At 42.7% G+C, this 19,731-nt stretch overlaps 1 protein-coding gene across 7 annotated transcripts in view; it reads right to left on the bottom strand.

Annotated features, from left to right (window-relative positions):
• The window catches only part of RASGRP1 (RAS guanyl releasing protein 1), a 137,905-nt gene that overhangs the window by 59,639 nt on the left and 58,535 nt on the right, over nt 1–19,731 (bottom strand). For 6 of the 7 annotated variants that reach the window (XR_008556144.1, XR_008556145.1, XM_054716368.1 and 3 more), the window contains exons 7-16: nt 18,933–19,106; nt 17,742–17,858; nt 15,085–15,360; nt 13,685–13,765; nt 12,340–12,444; nt 11,448–11,557; nt 10,642–10,786; nt 9,903–9,939; nt 9,086–9,238; nt 7,025–7,410 (exon numbers count right to left, since the gene is read on the bottom strand). Coding sequence is in view for 5 of the 7 variants with exons in the window: in XM_054716368.1 (XP_054572343.1) it covers nt 7,025–7,410; nt 9,086–9,238; nt 9,903–9,939; nt 10,642–10,786; nt 11,448–11,557; nt 12,340–12,444; nt 13,685–13,765; nt 15,085–15,360; nt 17,742–17,858; nt 18,933–19,106 (1,584 nt within the window). In the remaining 2 variants the exon portion in view is untranslated. Of the gene's footprint in view, nt 1–5,290; nt 5,385–7,024; nt 7,411–9,085; nt 9,239–9,902; nt 9,940–10,641; nt 10,787–11,447; nt 11,558–12,339; nt 12,445–13,684; nt 13,766–15,084; nt 15,361–17,741; nt 17,859–18,932; nt 19,107–19,731 lie in introns of all 7 variants that reach the window. The other variant, XM_028147452.2, reaches the window with a different exon arrangement.

Here is a 19,731-nt window from a genome sequence, read left to right as displayed (position 1 = left end):
GAACCTCCATATTGTTTTCCACAGTGGCTGTACCAATTAACATCCCCACCAACAGTGCACAAGGGTTCCCTTTTCTCCATGTCCTTGTCAGCACTCATTGCTTGTCTTTTTTAACATTTATCTTTATTGTTGAAAGTTTAACAGGTTTCCCTTTTTCCCCCCACCTTACTCACTTCCCCTTCCCAGGCCTTCTCTGCACTATTGTCTGTCCATGGTCTATGCATATAAATTCATTGGTTAATCACTTCCTGCTCCCCCTAACTCCCTAAAATACGTCAGTCTATTTGCATGCTTCAATGTCTCTGGATATTTTTTGTTCATCGTTTTATTTTGTTCATTAGATTCCACATATAAGTGAGATCATGTGATACTTGTCTTTCTCTGACTGGCTTATTTCACTTGGCATAATACTCTCCAGGTCCCTCCATGCTGTCTCAAAGGGTAAGAGATCCTTCTTTTTTACTGCTGCATAGTATTCCATTGTGTAAGTGTACCACAGTTTTTTAATCATTCATTTACTGATGGGCACTTGGGCTGTTTCCAGATCTTAGCTATTGTACATAATGCTGCTATGAACATAGGGGTGCATATATTCTTTCTGATTAGTGTTTCTGGCTTCTTAGGATAAATTCCTAAAAGTGGGATCTGATGATAGCTGTTCTAACAGGTGTGAGGTGATATTTCATTGTAGTTTTTTTTTTTTTTAATCCTCATCCAAGGGTATTTTTCCATTGATTTTTTAGAGAGAGAATGGAAGGGAGGGAGAGAGACAGAGAGAGAGAAACGTCAATGTGAGAGACACATTGATTGGTTGCCTCCTGCACATGCCCCAACCAGGGCCCAGGCCCAGGAAGAGCCAGCAACCTGGGCAGGTGCCCTTGACCAGAGTCAAACCCAGGACTCTTCAGTCTGCAGGCTGACGCTCTATCCATTGAGCCAAATTGGCCAGGGCTCATTGTAGTTTTAATATGCATTTCCCTGATGATTAGTGATGATGAGCACATTTTTATGTATCTGTTGGCCATCTGTATGTCTTCTTTGGAAAATGTCTATTTAGTTCTTCTGCCCAATTTTTTTAATCCTTCCCCCAGGATATGTTTATTGATTGTAGAGAGAGAAACCAATTAGTTGCCCCCAGTACGCTCCTGACTGGGGATTGAACCTGCAACCTGGGTATGTGCCCTGACAGAAATCAAACCCACAACCTTCTGGTGTATGGGATGATGCTTCAACCAACCTGAGTCACCAGGCCAGGGCTGCCCATTTTTTAATTGGATTTTTTTGTTTTTGTTTGAGTCTTTTAAAATATATATTTTGGACATTAATCCCTTATTTTATATATAGTTTGCATAAATGTTCTCTCATTCTTTATCATTTTGCTGTTTCTTTTGGGAACGCTTTTATGTTTAATGTAGTCTTATTTGTTGATTTTTACTTTTATTTTTGCTTTTGGTGTCATATCCAAAAAAAATCATTGTCAAGACCAATATCAAGAAGCTTCTTCCCTATGTTTCCTTTCAAAAGTTCTATAATATCAAGTTTAAGTCTTTGGTCCATTTTGAGTTAATTTTTGTGAGTAGTATAAGATATCCAGTTTCATTGCTCTGCATGTGTTTTTTCAAAACCATTTGTTGAAGAGACTATATTTTCCCCATTGGGTGCTCTTGGCTCACTCATTGAATATTAGCTGACCTGTACAAGCAGGAGTTTCATTCTGAGCTCTCTTTCCTGTTACATTGGTCTACATGTTTATTTTTGTGCCAGTACCATACTATTTTTATTATTGTAGCTTTATGGTGAAGTTTGAAATCAGGGAGTGTGGTACCTCCAAAAATTTTTTAAATCAGGATTGCTTTGGCTATTTGGGATCTTTTGTGGTTCCATACAATTTTTAGGATTATTTTTTCCATTTCCTAAAGAATGCCGTTGGTATTTTGATGGGGATTGCATTGAATCTATAGATTGCTTTGGATAGTTGGATATTTTAACAATATTAATTCTTCTAATCCACGAACACAGGTGTCTTTCTATTTATTTATATCTTCTTCAGTTTTAGCAAAGTCTTGTAGTTTTCATTGTATAGATCTTTCACTTCCTTGGTTAAATATAGTCCAAGTATTTTATTGTTTTTGATGCTGTTGTGAATGGATTTTTTAGATGTATAGGAAGTCAGCTGATTGCTGTATCCTGCAACTTTACTGAAATTGTTGATTAGTTCCAACAGTTTTCTGGTTGAGTCTTTTGGATTTTTCTATATACCAGTACAGACTCATATTATCCACAGACAATCCTGTTTTGGATGACTTTTATTTCTTTTTCTTGTTTAATCACTCTAGCTGAGACTTTCAGTACTATACTGAATAAGAGTGGGCATATGTTGAACCATCCTTGCATCCAAAGGTAAATCCCACTTAGCCATGGTATATAATCCTTTCTATGTGTTCTTGAATTTGGTTTGCTAATATTTTGTTGATAATCTTTGTATCTATATTTATCAGTGATATTGGTCTGTAGTTTTCTTGTAATGCCCTTGTAGAATGAGTTTGGAAGTATTCCCTCCTCTTCAATTTTTTGAAAGAGTTTGAGAAGGATTGGTATTAATTCTTCTTTGAGTAGAATTTGCTAGTGAAGCCATTTCATTATCCTGGGATTTTTTGTATTGGGAGGTTTTTCATTACTATTCAATCTCTTTGTTCATTATTAGTCTGTTCAGATTTCTATTTCTGTCTGGATATATTATGTGTTTCTAGAAATGTATCCATTTATTTTAGGTTATCTAATTTATTGGCATATAATTGTTCATAATAGTTTCTTGTGGTGTCATTTTTTTGTGTAGTAACAGTTGTAATATCACATTTTGCATTTCTAATTTTATCTTTTCAAAGAACCAGCTTTTAGTTTTGTCAAGCCTTTCTATTATTTTTCTTGTCTCTATTTCACTTATTTTTGTTCTGATCTTAATAATTTACTTCCTTCTTCTAACTTTGGTTTAATTTGTTCTTTTTTTAGGTCCCAAGAGGTGTAAAGTTAGGTTGTTTATTTGAGATTTTTTAAGATATGCATTTGGTGCATCCTGTAAGTTTTGATATGTTATATTTCCATTTGTGTAGAGGTAATTTTTTATTTCCCACTAGTAGCCCTACGCACAAATCTGTGTGCCAGTAGCTCCCTCAGGGGCCTGGCCACTTCACGCCCACGGCCCAGAGGCCCATTCATGCCCTGGCCTGGCAGGAGGCCCATCCACAGCTGGGCGCGGAACGCTTGCCTTGTTGCCGGGGCGACGAAGCAAGCATTCCTCCAGGCCGCTCATGCTGCCTACTCTCAGCGGCCACCCCCCATCTTGTGGTGGAGTGACAGTTAATTTGCATATTACCAGTTTATTAGATAGGATTTGATTTATTTGACTTAATGATTGTTCAGTTTCCCTCTTGTTAATTTCTAGTTTCATATCATTGTGGTCTGAAAATATAGTTGGTATGATTTCAGCCTTTAAATTTGCTGTGATTTGTTTGTGCCCTATCATATGATCTATCCTGGAAAATTTATATTCTGCTGCTGCTGTTGGAGAGAATTTTCTATGTATGTCTGTCTGTTAAGTTGATTTGTTTTAGAGCAGTAGTTCTCAACCTTTCTAATGCCGTGACCCTTTAATACAGTTCCTCATGTTGTGGTGACCCCCCAACCATAAAATTATTTTTGTTGCTACTTCATAACTGTAATTTTGCTACTGTTATGAATCGTAATGTAAATACCTGTGTTTTCCGATGGTCTTAGGTGACCCTGCTAGCGGTTCTCAACCTGTGGGTCACGACCCACAGGTTGAGAACGGCTGCTGTAGAGCCTAAGACCATCGGAAAACACAGATATTTACATTACAGTTCATAACAGTAGCAAAATTACAGTTATGAAGTAGCAACGAAAATAATTTTATGGTTGGGGGTCACCACAACATGAGGAACTGTATTAAAGGATCGCGGCATTAGAAAGGTTGAGAACCACTGTTCTAGAGTGTGGTTCAATTCTAAAATTTCCTTGTTAGTTTTCTGTCTGGATGATCTATCCATTGCTGGCAGTAGGGTATTGAAGTAAGATCCTTACTATTATTGTGTGGTCTATTTCTCCCTTTAGATCTGTTAGTATTTGCTTAATATATTTCAGTGCTCCAATGATGGCTGCATATATATGTTTACAATTGTTGTACCTTTGTCTTGTGTGGCTATGGCCACCTTGTTTTAGTTTCTATTCATATGGAATATTCCTTTTCTATCCCTTCATTTTGAGCTTGTGTCTTTAGACTAAAATGAGTTTGCTATAGGTAGCATATAGTTGGGTCTCTTTTTAAATCCATATGGCCTTTTGATTGGAGAATTTAATCTATTTATATTTAGAGTGATTATTGATGTATAAGGACTTATTACTGCCATCTTATTGTTTGCCTTCTGGTTGTTGTGTATCTCCATTGTTTCTTTTTCTCTCAGTTTACCTTTGTAAAGTAATTTTCCATGGTAATTTGCTTAGTCTCCCCTTTTTATGTTTCATAACTCTCCTTTAGATTTTTGCTTTGTGGATACCATGTGGCTTATAAAAAACATACCATAGATAAAATAGTCCTTTTATGCTGGTAGCACCTTCATTTGTCTATAAAGTTTCTCCCCTTTTATATTTTTGATATCACAATTTACCTCTTTATGCTTTGAATTCATTGAGACATTAAATTAGATAATAGTTCTTTTTAATACTCCTTATCTATAATAATAAAAGTGTAATATGCTAATTAGACCAGACAGCTGAATGACCTTCCGGACGAAGCCGGGGCTGCGAGGGCTGAGGAAAGCTGTGGCGGCTGCAAGGGCTGAGGCCCTTGCACGAATTTTGTGCATTGGGCCTCTAGTACTACAATAAGTAGTTAACACCTTTCTAATATATAGTAATAGGTTTTCTAATTCTGTTTATTGCTAGAGTAATGTAGGAAGGTAGGTTATGGGACAACTGGGCCAATAGCAGTTTTCTAAATACTCTATTCTATAGGGTCAATACTAATAATGTACTTCTTTTTAGAGTTTACGGTGAGCTGTGGATGGGGCTATTGAATTGCAGGTAGACTAATCATGTAAGGATTTTACTTAATGGGAAAGTGGGACTCATTGTGTGTGGTTGTTGTTTTTTTTAAACATAATTGTGAATTCTTGTCCCTAGGTCCCTATGACAAGAATAAATGTAAAGAGAGGCAAATGCTAAGAGGGATTATGAGTTCTGGTATTAGTGGGTAGGAATTATTCTGGACCTATCTCATCTGAAATCTCTCTACCACCCATTTCTTGCATCAGGAAGTCATTCTTGCCATCTACATTGTTCCTTTTCATGGACATGTAAAATGTCAAGATCTGAAGCAAACCATAAAGAGAGCATATGCAATCCTGGCCCTGTATTTTACAGAGGACCAAATAGGTCACAGAGTTTAATGGGTAGTTTTCAAGAAACATCTGGGGACTAGAAACACAAATCTTTGTGAAGTTCTTTCTCCTCTATTGGGTTCGCTTTTCAAGATTTCTTTCACCTTTTGATTGACTTAAAACATGTCTTAAAAATATTCTGAGCAAGAGAGTACCTTTCATCCAGAAAATCTGTTCTTTTTTCATATGTTTCTACTAATGTTATATCTTTTTGTTCCAGACACCAAACCAAGATTTTCTTATTATGTATGTAACTTACTTCCCTTTTTTTATATATATATGTTTTTATTGATTTTAGAGAGGATCATCGATTGGCTGCTTCCTGCATGCTCCCTACTGGGGATAGCCCGAAACCTGGGCATATGCCCTGACCAGGAATCGAACTGTGACCTCCTGGTTCACTGAGCCATGCCAGGCTTACTTGTTTCTTTAAATGTGCCCCTAAGTCAGTTCTTGGAGTTTGACAGGGAAGGTACAACACTGAGAACAAGGTGGGAATCCTAAGGCCATCTTGCACAACTTCACTGTGTATTATATAGACTTATGTAAGGAATTCTACCTAGGTGAATGCTGGTTTTATATTTGTAGTGATAGATCTCCAAAAACACATTGCCAACCTTGATGCTTGTGGGAGGCGGGGCGGGGGCAGATAGGCATTCCTCTCCTGTAATAAAGTGAATGATCTCTAAAATGACTTACCTGCCATTGGTAAGAAACTATATCTATAAACAAGAGGTCTATGTAAGCCAGCTCACTATGAGCTTTGCACGCTAAGTAAAAAGAAATATGCTAGTAATTGACCCTACAGAGTAGAGTATTTGGAAACTACCTGTTGTTCTATCTCCTGCTTTCCTTTTTTTTTTTTTTTAACCTCATTATTCCCTTCTCTCAAATCTTTGGCACCACATTCCCAAACTCCTTTTCCCACCATTAGGTACCTTATTAGACATTGTGAGCCTAACAGAAAAAAGCAGCACAATTTTTTACCATTTTATGGATTATATTGCTGTATATTATATTCAGCTATGCATATGCCAAGTACTATTGATTTAGCTCTTCAGCACATTACCTGATGTGTTAGAAATGATCTCCCTCATTTACATTAAGAGGGAGGCCTTTTCAGTTGGTGAGTTATGGTACACTTTTTTTTGGTAGCACACTGATCACCTACCTTCTTTTAGGAAAATGCCTAGGTAACCATGAAGGTCCCCAAATATAACGATGAATAGAGTAAAAGTTATAAGGAAGGAGGACTTAGGCAAGTTCACTTTAAGTCCCATGTAGAAAAGGGGTGTGAGGTCAGCACTGTAAAACTGGTCAGTAGTAGTTTTGGAGCCTACTGTGAACAGTTTGGGCCCTGGCACTTCTATGGCAGTAGGGAGCCCTGTATATATCCTGTTGTAGTCATGTAATGTGACTCAGTGCCCCCACTTGTTTCTTTGAGAGAAAGCCAGGATCTCTTTACTTGTTTTAATCTGCTAGTAATCAACCTGGACTGAATCTTCAGTTTATGATCCCTTCCCTGGTTTAGCCACATTTCTTTCAGAGTCTGAAAACAAAGGAAAAGGTACCTGTTCCAGTTCTTGGTAAGTTGGGAGTCTGAGGTGACGGAGTTCCTCCTTTGATTTCATGAAGGAGTCTTTATTCTCCCACTTGACAAAAGCCCGCTTTCTGACCAAGACTGGGCTGGGGCATGGAGATGTAGGACTAGGATGCACGTACAGAGTGTCCTGGGCTGTCTTCCTTGGGGAAGATAGCGCAAAAGGACCAGAAGGGCCCTCGCTGCCCATCCAAGGCAGTGCTTCGGTCTGGGTGGCCTTGTGGGCGACAGTCCTCTTCAGCCGAACAGAAATCTTCTGTGAGGACACTCCCATGAGCATGATGGTCCGATCTTTACTTTCTTCACTTTGTTCCACAGCCTCCCCATTAGGGAATGGAAAAGGTCCGTCCTCAGGTGCTGTAGGAAGACACGAAACGTGTTAATGCTCTAGTTCAGAAAAGCAGAGACTCATATTGATACATTAGTTTCAGAAAGCCCATAGGCCCCAAATGGGCTCATTTTTAGGCACCCAATTTAGAGGGTGAAAGGGACTGAGATTCAGGGACTTTGCTGGCCAAGCTGTGGCTGCTGGTATCGGGCTGCATTCACCCTGAGGAAAGAGCATCTTTTTCTGTTTGCACAAAGGTTGCCTAGAGGGAAAACTGAAGCCCCTGCCTCAGGGCTGTCATGTTTCATAAGTACCTTCAGTAGACCCTGGGATTTGGGAGCTGTCAGCACTCAGGTTTTGGTCTTGATACAGATGGCCTTGATTAGCTGCTAGGAATTCTCTGTGGCACCTATTTGCAAATTTGTACAATAGGCACAGCTTAACTGTGATAGGGAAGTTCTAGCAAATATATTGCCCTCCTTTGATATGATTAGAAAAGGAGAGAGGAGTCATTCTGGTTTTCTTCTTTGAACCAACAGCCTTATCCAGGACCCAGCCTAGATATTAACCAAGTAAGTTCCTGGAGATGTAAGAGTAGGAACAGATGAATTTGAGATGGGTGGTAGGCTTTAAGATAGGCAGCAGATCATCTATGTTTACTGCTTTGCAAAGACTCAGCAATAATTTTAAAATATGCTTTTCTATTAGCAAATTTTCCAGCTAAGACATTGGATTGGTAAAGTAAAATGGCTCTGGACAGTGAAAGTTTTTTACTTAGCATTGTAATTTAAATCAACAATTGTAATACTAGAAATACTTGTAATACTTTTAAGGATCCTACCTAGTTTAATTTTTCTCTAGGGGAACATAATTTAAATTAACATTAAATATTTACCCAAATAAAGCTCATAATTATACTGTTATTTAATTGTTGTTAAATTGTTATATTTACTCTAAAATAATTTCACTGTCTCTTTTGGAGGAGTAAGGTAAGTATAAAAAGATACAGCTTTTTTCCAGACTTCATGCTGAGACCTTAGACCAGTGATGGGCAACCTTTTGAGCTTGGTGTGTCAAACTTCGCCAAAAAACTGAGCATAACTCGGGTAGTGTGTCACATTGAGGAAAAAACATTATTTCGCAAATGTTTCATCCTCAGGAGCAGCAAATGTTTCATCCTCGGCATGCGGCCACTGAGGCGGCCGCGTGTCATCAGAAATGGCTACGCGTGTCAGTGCTGACACGCGTGTCATAGGTTCATCATCACTGCCCTAGACAGAGCTCTTGTGTTATTCTCTGCATGAAAATTTTCATTTTATGTGGCAATTGTGCCCAAAAATGATGTAACTCTTAAAATATAGGGTACATAATATACAGGCATATCTTCCAAAATGGTATTTGTGCTGGTTTCTATTAAGAGAGAGAAGGATGGATGGCATGGCTCAGTGGTTGAGCTTCGACCTATGAACCAGGAGGTCATGGTTTAGTTCCTGGTCAGGGCACATGCCAGGGTTGTGGGCTCGATCCCCAGTGTGGGGCGTGCAGGAGGCAGCCAATCAGTGATTCTCATCATTGATGTTTCTCTCTCTCTAAAATAAAATATATTTACAAAAAGAAGAGAAGAGTAAAGGTAATCTTTCCTCCTTGAAAACTTCATCCTTCCCATTTCACTTTCCAAGATAGATGTTCCCAATGCCTCCTTACCATGGAGCAGATCTTTGGCTCCCAATGAGCAGAGTTTGAACGTTGGCCCCACAGAGGTGCTGTTGTCTGTGAGAGCTGCTGAGTTCTTGGCTCGCTTCTTGCACTCGAACACAACCAGATCTTTGCACTGTTTGTGGCAGTTCATCCCGCAGTCTGTGGACAAGACACCCCAGTCAGAAAGTCTTTCAGCGCACATCGCTTTCTTCTCTGGGGCCCTCTGTCACACATGCCTGCCCTGTCTTCTGGAGCGAGGACACCTAGTGAACCCAGCATTCTCCCTGGGTCAGTCCTGTTGTAGCCCTTACCACAAGTTGAGGAAGCGGCCCCTGTTGCCTCGGAGGGAAGAGGTGGTGTCTTGATTATCCCACACGTACTGCCTACTCTAAGGAGACCCTCTAGAGCAGTGGTTCTCAGCCTTTCTAATGCCGCGGCCCTTTAATACAGTTCCTCATGTTGTGGTGACCCCCAACCATAAAATTATTTTCGTTGCAACCCACAGGTTGGGAACCGCTGCTGTAGAGCCTAAGACCATCGGAAAACACAGATATTATTACAATTCATAACAGTAGCAAAATTACAGTTATGAAGTAGCAACGAAAATAATTTTATGTTTGGGGGTCACCACAACCTGAGGAACTGTATTAAAGGGTTGCGGCATTAGAAAGGTTGAGAACCACTGCTCTAGGGAAGCCAGTCTGAGGATGAGGCTATGCTCAGAAGTTGTGGACTGAATGGACAACTACTATGAACAAACAATCTTTATAGGAAAATACCTAAGACCAGGGAAAACAATGCAGTCGACAAAGCCAGGCCTTACCTTTACATCGATATCCTTGTTTGATCACTCCCCAGAGCTACGAGACAAGAGAAAGAATGCACCACATGTCACTCATCTATCTGGTAGGAGGCTAGGCAGTGACATCACTCTTGATTTTCCTTCATTCTACTTCCTACCTCAAGAGGGAGGGAAACCTCATTTCTCTTATGTATTGTCCCCCTGACCTTAAATTAAAAACTGGAAGAGTTTGTGCTGATCAGTCAAATGTTCTCCAGAAGCTCACAGGATTTATGAGTCAGGACTTCTCTAGGCCACAAGCGGAATCATATCAAGACCCCAAACTAAGAACAAGTCTATAGAACCCCCGGGTCAGGGACTGGGTTTGGAGAAAACTGTTGGTCAGGGGTGAGACAGAGGATGGGCAGAGCCCAGATGATTTCTTAAAGGTAATTCCCTTGGGAGTAGGGAGGGGTGAGGATGTTTTTTCCTAACATTTGGAACAACATAGGAATATATAATACTTAAAAATATATATCCCAAATTTAATACTTATCATTTATCCAAGGCCCCGTACCAGAGGGAAAAATAAATCAGGAAGGAATGGGAAAAGACGAATGCACATAAATGCGTTTGAGGACTAGGTTATTCTAGGTGTTTGCTTAGGCTCTAAGCTGGGATGAGCTGATAAGGGCTCTGAGGTCTGTGCTTGGCTTAGTCATTTAACCTGTTTTGTACCCCTCCCCAAGTTCAACCCTGAAGCACTCCAAGGACAACTTACAAATCCAGCGCAGTTGTCACAGAAAGTAGGCTTCAGGTAGGTTGTCTCTTGGAAGTTGTGAGGAAAGCCCAGACCCAGCTTGGAGTAGATGGAGCTGGCCCTCATGAAGTAGGCCGTGATCTCTTCCCGGCTGATGAGGCCCTCCCTGCCAGCAAACGACAGACCAGGATGTGAGGGGGGAGGGGGAGAACTCACCTTTTCATCCTTGAGTGGAAGTACATTATGTATTACCTGATAATTACCGCCATGAGCCGTCCTTTTAATCATACATGAATAGCTTGTAATAAGTAGTGGAGACAGCATTACTTTTATGGAGTTGTTCTTTGGCTAACCTAGGTTTTCCCAACTAATTTAACCACTATCTACAGGACTTAAAAAAATTATGGAAATTGTGTGTATATAGAGAGAAATACCTTATGCTGCAGTTTCTGACTTCGGACAGTAATAATACCTAACTTGAACCCACCAACCATATATTTGGTTTTATATAGAGAACCAAGATAGAACGTATGTAATCTTATGAAAAGTAAATATGTATATTATTAATAAATACTACTTTTTCATATCTGTAAGGACAAAACAAGGAGACTAAACTTTTAGTTGACTATTACTAAACTGGCTTCATGATTGCTTGTGGTCCAATCCAAAGCCAGATAGGCAGGCATTCATTTGATGATTGCTCTCTTAGCCTGAATATTCATTAAGTAATCATAGCAGCGACACATCCAAGTTTGTAAGTTCTTTTAGTGACACACAAACTACTTTTACTGAAGGGCTCACAGCCACGTTCCCATACACAAACTCACCTGTCCTTGTCCATCACACAGAAGGAAAACGGAAAACTCGCAGCAATTTTTTCAAATTCTTCCTGAGAAATGTATCCATCTTGGTCATGATCATAGTTCTTGAAGACAGACTGTGAAAAAGGAGTTTCTTTGGTGATCACTCTTTAGGCAAGTGACAAAGGGGCTGGGGTGGCTGGTAGGAGCCTCTCCTCCCCCTCTGAGGGACAGGGATGAAGAAATGCTCGTGTTGTGAAACTGCTGCAAAGCGAGGGTGGCCAGGGGCTTTCGATCCATTAGCACAGCAGTTATGCCGCCACCCTGGCCAGTGTGCGTGCTCACTGCACGGGGTGTTCTCCCTCGCTCTGCCCTTGCTCAGCTCAGATGGCACTTCCTCTGTGAAGCTGTAGCGCAGTTGGAAGAGCTCCCTCCCCTCTTAATCCTCAGTTACTCATTGTCCTGTCACTCTGGCCTACTTTCTGTTGTTATGCTGGAATAGTCCATAGGGATAAGTGTAGAAATATGAACCGAATGTACTGCCCTCAGCATTTAGCACAGTGCACTCAAACAGGTGCCAAGATTTTCAGTTTTAGATTCTCATTATCTTTTACTCAAACCTTTCCCAACACCTTCCTGCCTCCAAATCAACTGACAAACTTTAAATGTATTCTCTCCTGCTAGGTCTTTAAGAGGAGGCTCACCTCCCCCTACATAAGGCCAAAGTGTGTGGGCACAATGTGACTTCTGAGCTGTTCTGCAGCCACAGTGTGAGAAGCAAGTTGTCCCTGGGCTCACACAGGAATGAGTCTCCAGATTCTCATGTTGTGTTTCTACCACTGCGCCCCCTCCCCTTATCCCCACATACAAAACGAAGCCAGGCATTGCCTTGCTTTTGTCTGGTGAAAGCTGTACTTACATCCACCATCCGCTGGACGTGCTTGCTTATAGTCTTTGGGTCAGGTTTGGGAGATACTCCAGAGGCCCAGTCTACTACTACTGGTGGCTTTGAAGGTGTTAGTGGCTGAAATGAAATAATCAAAGAGATCCCTATGACTATAATGCAGTATAATCTACAGCTCCTTCCTCTCCCACCACCTGAGGCTACAACCACCTGCCAGCTGCGGACGACCCCCAACTATGCCTGTGGAAGGGAGCAGAGAGCCCACATACTGAAAGTTAGAACAGTAATCTTGGCTTACACAAGCATTATGTTTTACTGTTTACAATACACTCCTCACATATGTCATCTCCATTTAAACCTTTTGTCAAAGCTATCAACAAAGAGTAAAGTGGATCACTTAAATTTCCTCTCCGTTCTCTACTGGCTACCTAATAGAGGATGAGGAGGAAAATAGCTAAAAGGCTGGAAGGTGCATAAAGAATCTGTGGCCTAGACAAGCTGAGATGGAATCCACTCAAGTATTTAAGACTTGGCCCAAATTAAAAGCTCTTCTAAAAACAGGAGAAGGTACCCTTTCCATTGAAATCCTTCTAACATTCTGAAAATGGGATCTATCAGGTATTTTCAGTGAACATTGTTAATTACGATAGGAAGCTAGAACTTGATCTGTATAAATACAATGAAATTTAGCCACAGGTAAGCTGCATTTCTTCTGTGGGGGCATATCTTTCCTTGAGTACCACTTGTTTTGGGAAGTGGTACTCAAGGGAGGAGTACCACTGTGGGGAGTTACTGGTCATTCAGAAGGAAGATGAATGATTAAACCTGTCTGTAGGAGAGGTGGGGCCAGATAACCTGGTATGTTCGGACTGTGCAGTGCTAGCTTTGTGCTGTTGGGGGTCAAAAAACTCAGTAGACTGCTCTTTCTGACCCAGATGACTGCAGAACGATGGGGCTTTTCTGTCTACCAGCTGGGAATCCTCTTAAGTTAGCTTCCAATAGTCTGCATATTGCCACATTCTTACCAACAAATCACAGGAGGGAAACTGATGCGGGGCCACTTTATAATACATAGGAGGGAGAGGGCCCTCTGTCCTCAATATTCTCTCCCATCTCTAATCTGCAAACCACTGGCCAATCCACCATGCAATCTGATGCTCTTACGGTATTTAGTTATTTACTGTTCACACATTAGTTACCCCTTCAAGAAGACTATTTGGTCAGGAACTGTTCCTCACACATGTGGAAGCTTTCCCTGTGCCTAGCACAGGTTGGGGCACAAAGGAGACACACAATACTCATAAAACTGAACTAAAAGGCCGATCCTGTTACCTGCAAGAATCGTAATAGGAAAACTCACGGGGGCTTTGTGGTTCCTTGGTTCCCGGGCGTAGGAGAGCTCGTAGATTTCATCCTCCGTGTAATAGAGATCGAGGGATAACTGTGGATCAAAACAACAGGGTTAACTGCTAGGATGTTGTATTTCTTTCTTGGTTCTTCCTCTCCAGTGGTTTACTCTTCTAGGCTCTTAGTAGTTTGTTTTTAAAATTCACAGTAGGGCAATGGGGCAAGCATTCTTTTTTGTTAAATGTTTTTAAATTTTGGACAAATCTCAAGATGCCCTCATTTAAACGACAACTTAATCTGTAAGCCTTTATGTAGAATTTAGGCCCTGTGTGGTCAAATGGTCCCCACCTCACTTGTTCTTCCCCAAAGCAGACAGATGATCTGAAAGGGTAATTTGTGTGGTCTGATACTATTAAAATTTGGTTCTTGCACCAGAACCCAGTTTAAATAACGGTATTATTAAACCATATTCAGAGTTAATAAATTCCATATTTAGTAGAGCTTGAACATTTTAGAGGAGAGAGGTCTTACAAATAATCTTGTTCTGATCCTACAAAAATACTTGGGTTATGTATCTTTTTTTCTGGGAAGAACATTTCAGCTTTCATCATAGGATTTGTGACCCCCGCAAAGTTCGGATTCTGTACATCTTTCCACAGATGACGTCTAAGGCCAAGACCAAGGTCACCTGGCCATTAGAGGAAGGGCTAGGATTAGAACACTAGCTGGATGCAAAGCTCAGGGCCCCATTGGAATCATACTGTGAGGTAGGAAGAGGCTATAATCCCATTCTGCCAAAAAAGCACAATAAAAATTGTATAATTTTAGGACTCAAAGAAGTTAGAAGTCATCTCACAGAATAATCCTGATTTTACAGAGGAGGAGACAGGATTTAGAGTTAGGTGCCCACAGTCACAGCTGGTGAGCTACAGAGCTGCTGGGCTGGAAGGCAGTTCATCTGTTCTCCCCCTGCACCTGAAGTGCAGATCCTGGTCCTTGCACCAGTGTTTGCCTCCCCTTAGCTCGAACACTTCAGGAACAGGAATCAAATAATGAACCTGTTTTAGTCCCCATCTCTTACCAAGTCTGTATCCTGATTTGCTCTCAGCTCCGCCCAGAGAGCTTGAGGACTGTTTTTGCAGGAAGAGGGGAACATTTCCAGGAGTCAGAAAGGCATGCTGCTTTAGAGGACAGCCGCTAGGGTCCTACCTCCTGGGTCTGAATCCAGGCTCTGCTGCTTATTAATGTCTGATCCTCCGGGAAATTATGTCTTTGTGCCATAAAAAGAGGATAATAGCAGTATCTACGTCCTAGCTTGTATGAGGATTAACTGGGCTAATATTTGGTAAGGTGCAGAGAGTGATGCCTGGCACACACACACTGCTTAGTCATCGTCTCCCAGGTGAGCCTCACCGTCAGCAGGTGCACCAAGTCCTTGTTGGCCTCCAAAGGCGGGGCCACCTCTTGCAGCTGGACCAGTTCGTTGATATGATTGTAAAGGGCCAGCAGCTTGTGGACGTTCACCTTCCCATCCTCTAGGTAGTCGGGCATGGCTTCATACAGGGAGATGAGGTCCTTGAGGTGCACCCCCAGGATGGGGATCTTGAAGTGGGTGCACTCCCCATAGGCTCGCCGGTAGTTGTCATAGTTTCTGCAGGAGGACAGCAGCTCAGTCATCTCACCCAGGACCTAAAAAGCGGAAGAGGAGACCCCATCACTGCACCTGCCAGGCAGGTTGTATTGTCTGCTTTCAGCCTCTACCATGATTGCACCCCACCCCTAACCTGTCGGGAAGGGGTGATTCACCTAAAAGGTGCAGATCATGATCCCCAATTAAAACTCCAGCTTATGTCAAAAGGCTCAGAGAGTACTTACAAACACAGGTGTGCTTTAGTTGATTCTGTAACAACTGGAAAACTGAGGTCTTATTTGTTGCTTTTACACTAAAGTTTTTCTATTAAAAAGTACATAAGCATCTGATATGAAAGTAAAAACGGTACAAGAGTAGACAGAGACTAGTGTGTCCCTCTGACCTCTGTCCCTGAGCCACGCATTTCCTTTCCCCTGTGTCTTCTGAGTCCTAGACCAGAAGGACATTGTTAAACATTTGGAGTGTGATACTGGACGTGCTGACAGTGCTGCTGGCCTGGGGAAGGCACCAGAGCCTCAGTCTCCTGAAGTTTACCCTTCATGCTGCACTCCGGGCCTTCTCTCAGTGACGCTCACCATGGGCCTTTGTCTAGGAAGCAGGTGACATTCCATCTGCCCACTGAGACCGACCCGGAGAGACTGAAGAGACCAGACCAATTCCCAGGAAAGGACAGGCGGAGGAGGAGGCCGAGGACGCACCCTCCCTCGCCCTGGAAGGGGCAGGGCTGCTCACCAGCACAAAAGGCAGCAGCCGACCTGGGGTTCTTTTCTGCCACGCCTGGCGCACGTCAGCCAGCCGGTCACAGAACCCCGTTCCCCACTGTGCTGACCAGCTTTCTCAGAAGCAAAGATGGGAAGTCAAGACTGTCTGCCAACCACGTTACAACACAAAATTGCCTTTTTAAACACTGTGCCACAGATTCTTTTAATGAAATTGTGGCCTAAGTGTACCATTTCTCTCCAGTGAAGAGCCCGAGGTTCTGGATTAGCCTCCCTCAGCCACTGAGCTGGCAAGCCCTCCTCCTCACACTCTCTAGCAAACAGTGCAGGGGCGTGTGAGTAGGGAAGGTGCTCACAGGTGAGAGACCAACAGCAAAATGATATATTTTTGTTCTCCTTGGAAGGTGAAGTAAACTACTGGGGGACATCTGCTTTAAGCTGGACTTAACTGATTATGCAGACCACCCTGAGGGAAGCCACAGACAGGAAGCACTGGTGGGACCCCGAGCTGAAGAGGAGCGAGCTTGTATCTTATAAAGGAAATGACACGAAGGCATGTTAGTCTCTGTGGCTTTCCTCTGTCACCTCTGAGACTTGGGCTGGTCTCAGCAGAACTCCTAGGGAATTATGAGGTGACCAGACCATTGGGAGGGGGTGAGTAGCATCCTCATAGCCAAGCGTTATGAGAGCAGGGGTGATTAACTGGAGACCCCCAAAAGGAGGCTGAACACCTGGGAAAACAGATGAGGCCACGAGGCACAGATGTCTCTCCCTAAGAAGAGAGTCTCTGTGCCAGCTTGGGAGGAGTGGGGTTTGGGGTTAGGGAGGGGTGGCCCTCTTAAATTAGTGAAAATGCTCAAAGAGCAGTCATTATCTAACTCAGACCACACAGCTGCACTGATGCCTTCGGTATACCATCGTGGCTTATATTTATAACAGCCTTATGAGGGATTAACATTGATCCTGTAAAATCTAAGAATGTAAGAAAATGCATTGGACACTTGAGAAAAATATTCCTCAATGAAACACTATTACAAAATGGCACCTGAAAAGCTCATTTCCAATTATCTGGGAAAATTCAACTACCCAGAATGTCACTCCAAGGGACCTGGAGAGCCAGGGTTTCATTGTTTCCCTATATAAGTGTACTTGACATGCAGACGGAACCACTGGTCCTTTGGGGAAAATATTCTGGGCAAGGGAGTCAGTATTAAAGGCGATAACTGACCCTAGCCGGTTCGGCTCAGTGGATAGTGTGGGCCCTCAGACTGAAGGGTCCTGGGTTTGATTCCAGCCCTGGTTGGGCATGTGCAGGAGGCAACCAATCAGGATGTCTCTCACATTGATGTTTATCTCTGTTTCTCCCCCTCCCACTCTCTCTAAAAAATCAATGGAAAAAATCCTCTGGTGAGGATTATCAACAAAATGAACATTCAGTGGCATATAAGCATGGTGAGGAGGCACATATTTCACCTGACCAGCAGGGACACTGGCAGCGACAGGGAGACTGAATCACAGGCACTTTCTGATGTGTGACATCCCCACTCCGTGGGTTTCCTCGGGGTTTGCCTCCTTGGTATTTTGCCCGGTTGACGGGATGGTGTGGTTGGCAAATGCTTCTTCCTGGGTTACCCCCTGAAGGAGGAAAGGGCGCTGTCCCAGGAATGTGCTGAGGCTTCCGAAGAGACAGTAGCACTGACCTTGTTGATTTCGTGGGGGACGTGTGAGCTTGTCTCCTTGAGCCTGGAGATGGAGCTGTGACACAGGCCGCCTATCACAGCCATCAGAGTATTGAAGTTCTGTAGTTGGTGGAGCTTCTGTGACACACAAAACAGGTGAGAACAGTCACTGAACATGCCTGTTACATGCGAGCTCAGAGGCCGCCCTCGCCTCTGGGCCTCATCTTCCTTACATTGTCGAGCACTAGCAGCCAGGTGCTGCAGCTTCCTGTTCCCTTCTCCCCTCAGGCTTAATCCAGACCAGGAGATCCCATCTCCCTCCCTCTGTGCTGGCCCCGGACCACCTAGGTCAGTGGTTTCTAAGAACCACCCAGAGTACTTGTTTGTTAGCACCAGGTTTCTGGACCCAAGTCCAGATTTTCTGATTGCCTGGATCTGGGGTTGAGCTTAGGGATCTGAGCTTTTAATACCCCATTAGTTAATATCAGAGCAGGCAGGCCATGTACCAAACTTTGAGAACACTGGACCATCTAGTACTGGACAAATAAGCATAATCCTATATATCTTCCACACGGAACAACCTGTTTTATTTTTTAGGACAAAGTGCCAGTGCCTGTATTGGTCAGTAATTGGGACAAAGAACCTAGAATCTCTGGGGAATTTCAAATACGTGTTCATAGAACTGTAGGTCCTTGAATAACACCATTTCAGTCAACATCACTTCATTATTATGTTGATGAAATGCCATGTCAATTAGCGTATTAAATAAATTTATATTAACCTATTAAAACTGGTTTCATTATACATCATAGTACCTATTGACAGCACTGAGGACTTAGTGTACCGTTTCCTCTTATCAAATTCTTAGTGTGCTGCCCCTCAAACACTCAGCTCAGACATTTAACTGTGGGCTTGAAGACCTAAGACAACTCCAGCCCCAGGAAAACTTGGACTTGCCCTTTCCTTTGTCATGGGGGCCAGATTTGAGAAGACCATGTAGGCTGGTAAGCACCTTCTAAGAAATGTTAAATATCTAAACAGATCTAAAACGGAGTCCCGAGCCCTGAGATGGTCCTCTCCATAGTGCCCTTGTGTGGGAACCAGAAAAGTTGCCATATCTAGACCTCAGGACAGTTCAAGGACACTAACCCCACTGTGGCTTAGGAGGGGAAAATTCACCTCAGCCCAGGCCACACGGACTCCGCCACTCACCTGCGCCACCTGGATGAACTTAATGAAGACTTCAGCTCGCAGCTGCGGGGTGGGGCGGCTGAGCACCATCAGCTGCACCCACTGGGAGATGCCGTTGCACAGGGCTATGGACCGCTCCATGGTGGGGTTCTCCTTCACACAGCTGTTCACCACGTAATTCTGATAGTCGGAGAACTGCGGGAAAAGGACCCCATCAGGACTGCTCTGGTGTTCTGAGGCATCTGAGGGGCATCCAGTTGATGGCTCGGACCTGCTGTGGGACCGAGGAGCCCACCTCTCCTGTATGTCCTCTACTTGGCTGACAAAAATGGTGGGAAGGAAATCTACCCACAGCATGGTCTCTACACCAAAAGTCATTAGGCATACATGGATGTGAACTAATTCATCCAACACATGACTTAATTCAAATACTGTATTTGGGTTGATATTGGTACTTCTAAATTCTAAAGAATAGAAGAAAAATCTCAGGACTAATCTCACCTCTGCTGCTGAAGTTAAGGGAAAAAAGGAATTCACAAGACTTTCTCCTCCCTGTTCTCCATCTCCCTCCTCTTCTCCCTCCCTCCCTCTCCGACAGCTGTTTTCTTACCTTAATGGGATAACATCTGCTCTATCTAGCAGATGAAACTTTAACTTTTCCAAGTGCTACATCAATGTGAGGTGGTGCTAATAGGATAATTATTACCTTCATGCTGAAACAAACATGCCTGAATTGAATTTGAACTTGAACAGAGGCCAAGTGAGTTGGGTACATGAAACCTGGTTAGCTAATTCCATGACCATAGTTTCCCAACTGGAC

The sequence above is a fragment of the Eptesicus fuscus genome, chromosome 5 (assembly GCF_027574615.1).
Source record: "Eptesicus fuscus isolate TK198812 chromosome 5, DD_ASM_mEF_20220401, whole genome shotgun sequence".
Classification (NCBI taxonomy): Eukaryota; Metazoa; Chordata; class Mammalia; order Chiroptera; family Vespertilionidae; genus Eptesicus; species Eptesicus fuscus.
Note: the sequence above shows the minus strand (reverse complement) of the source record. Positions and strands in the feature narration are given on the sequence as shown.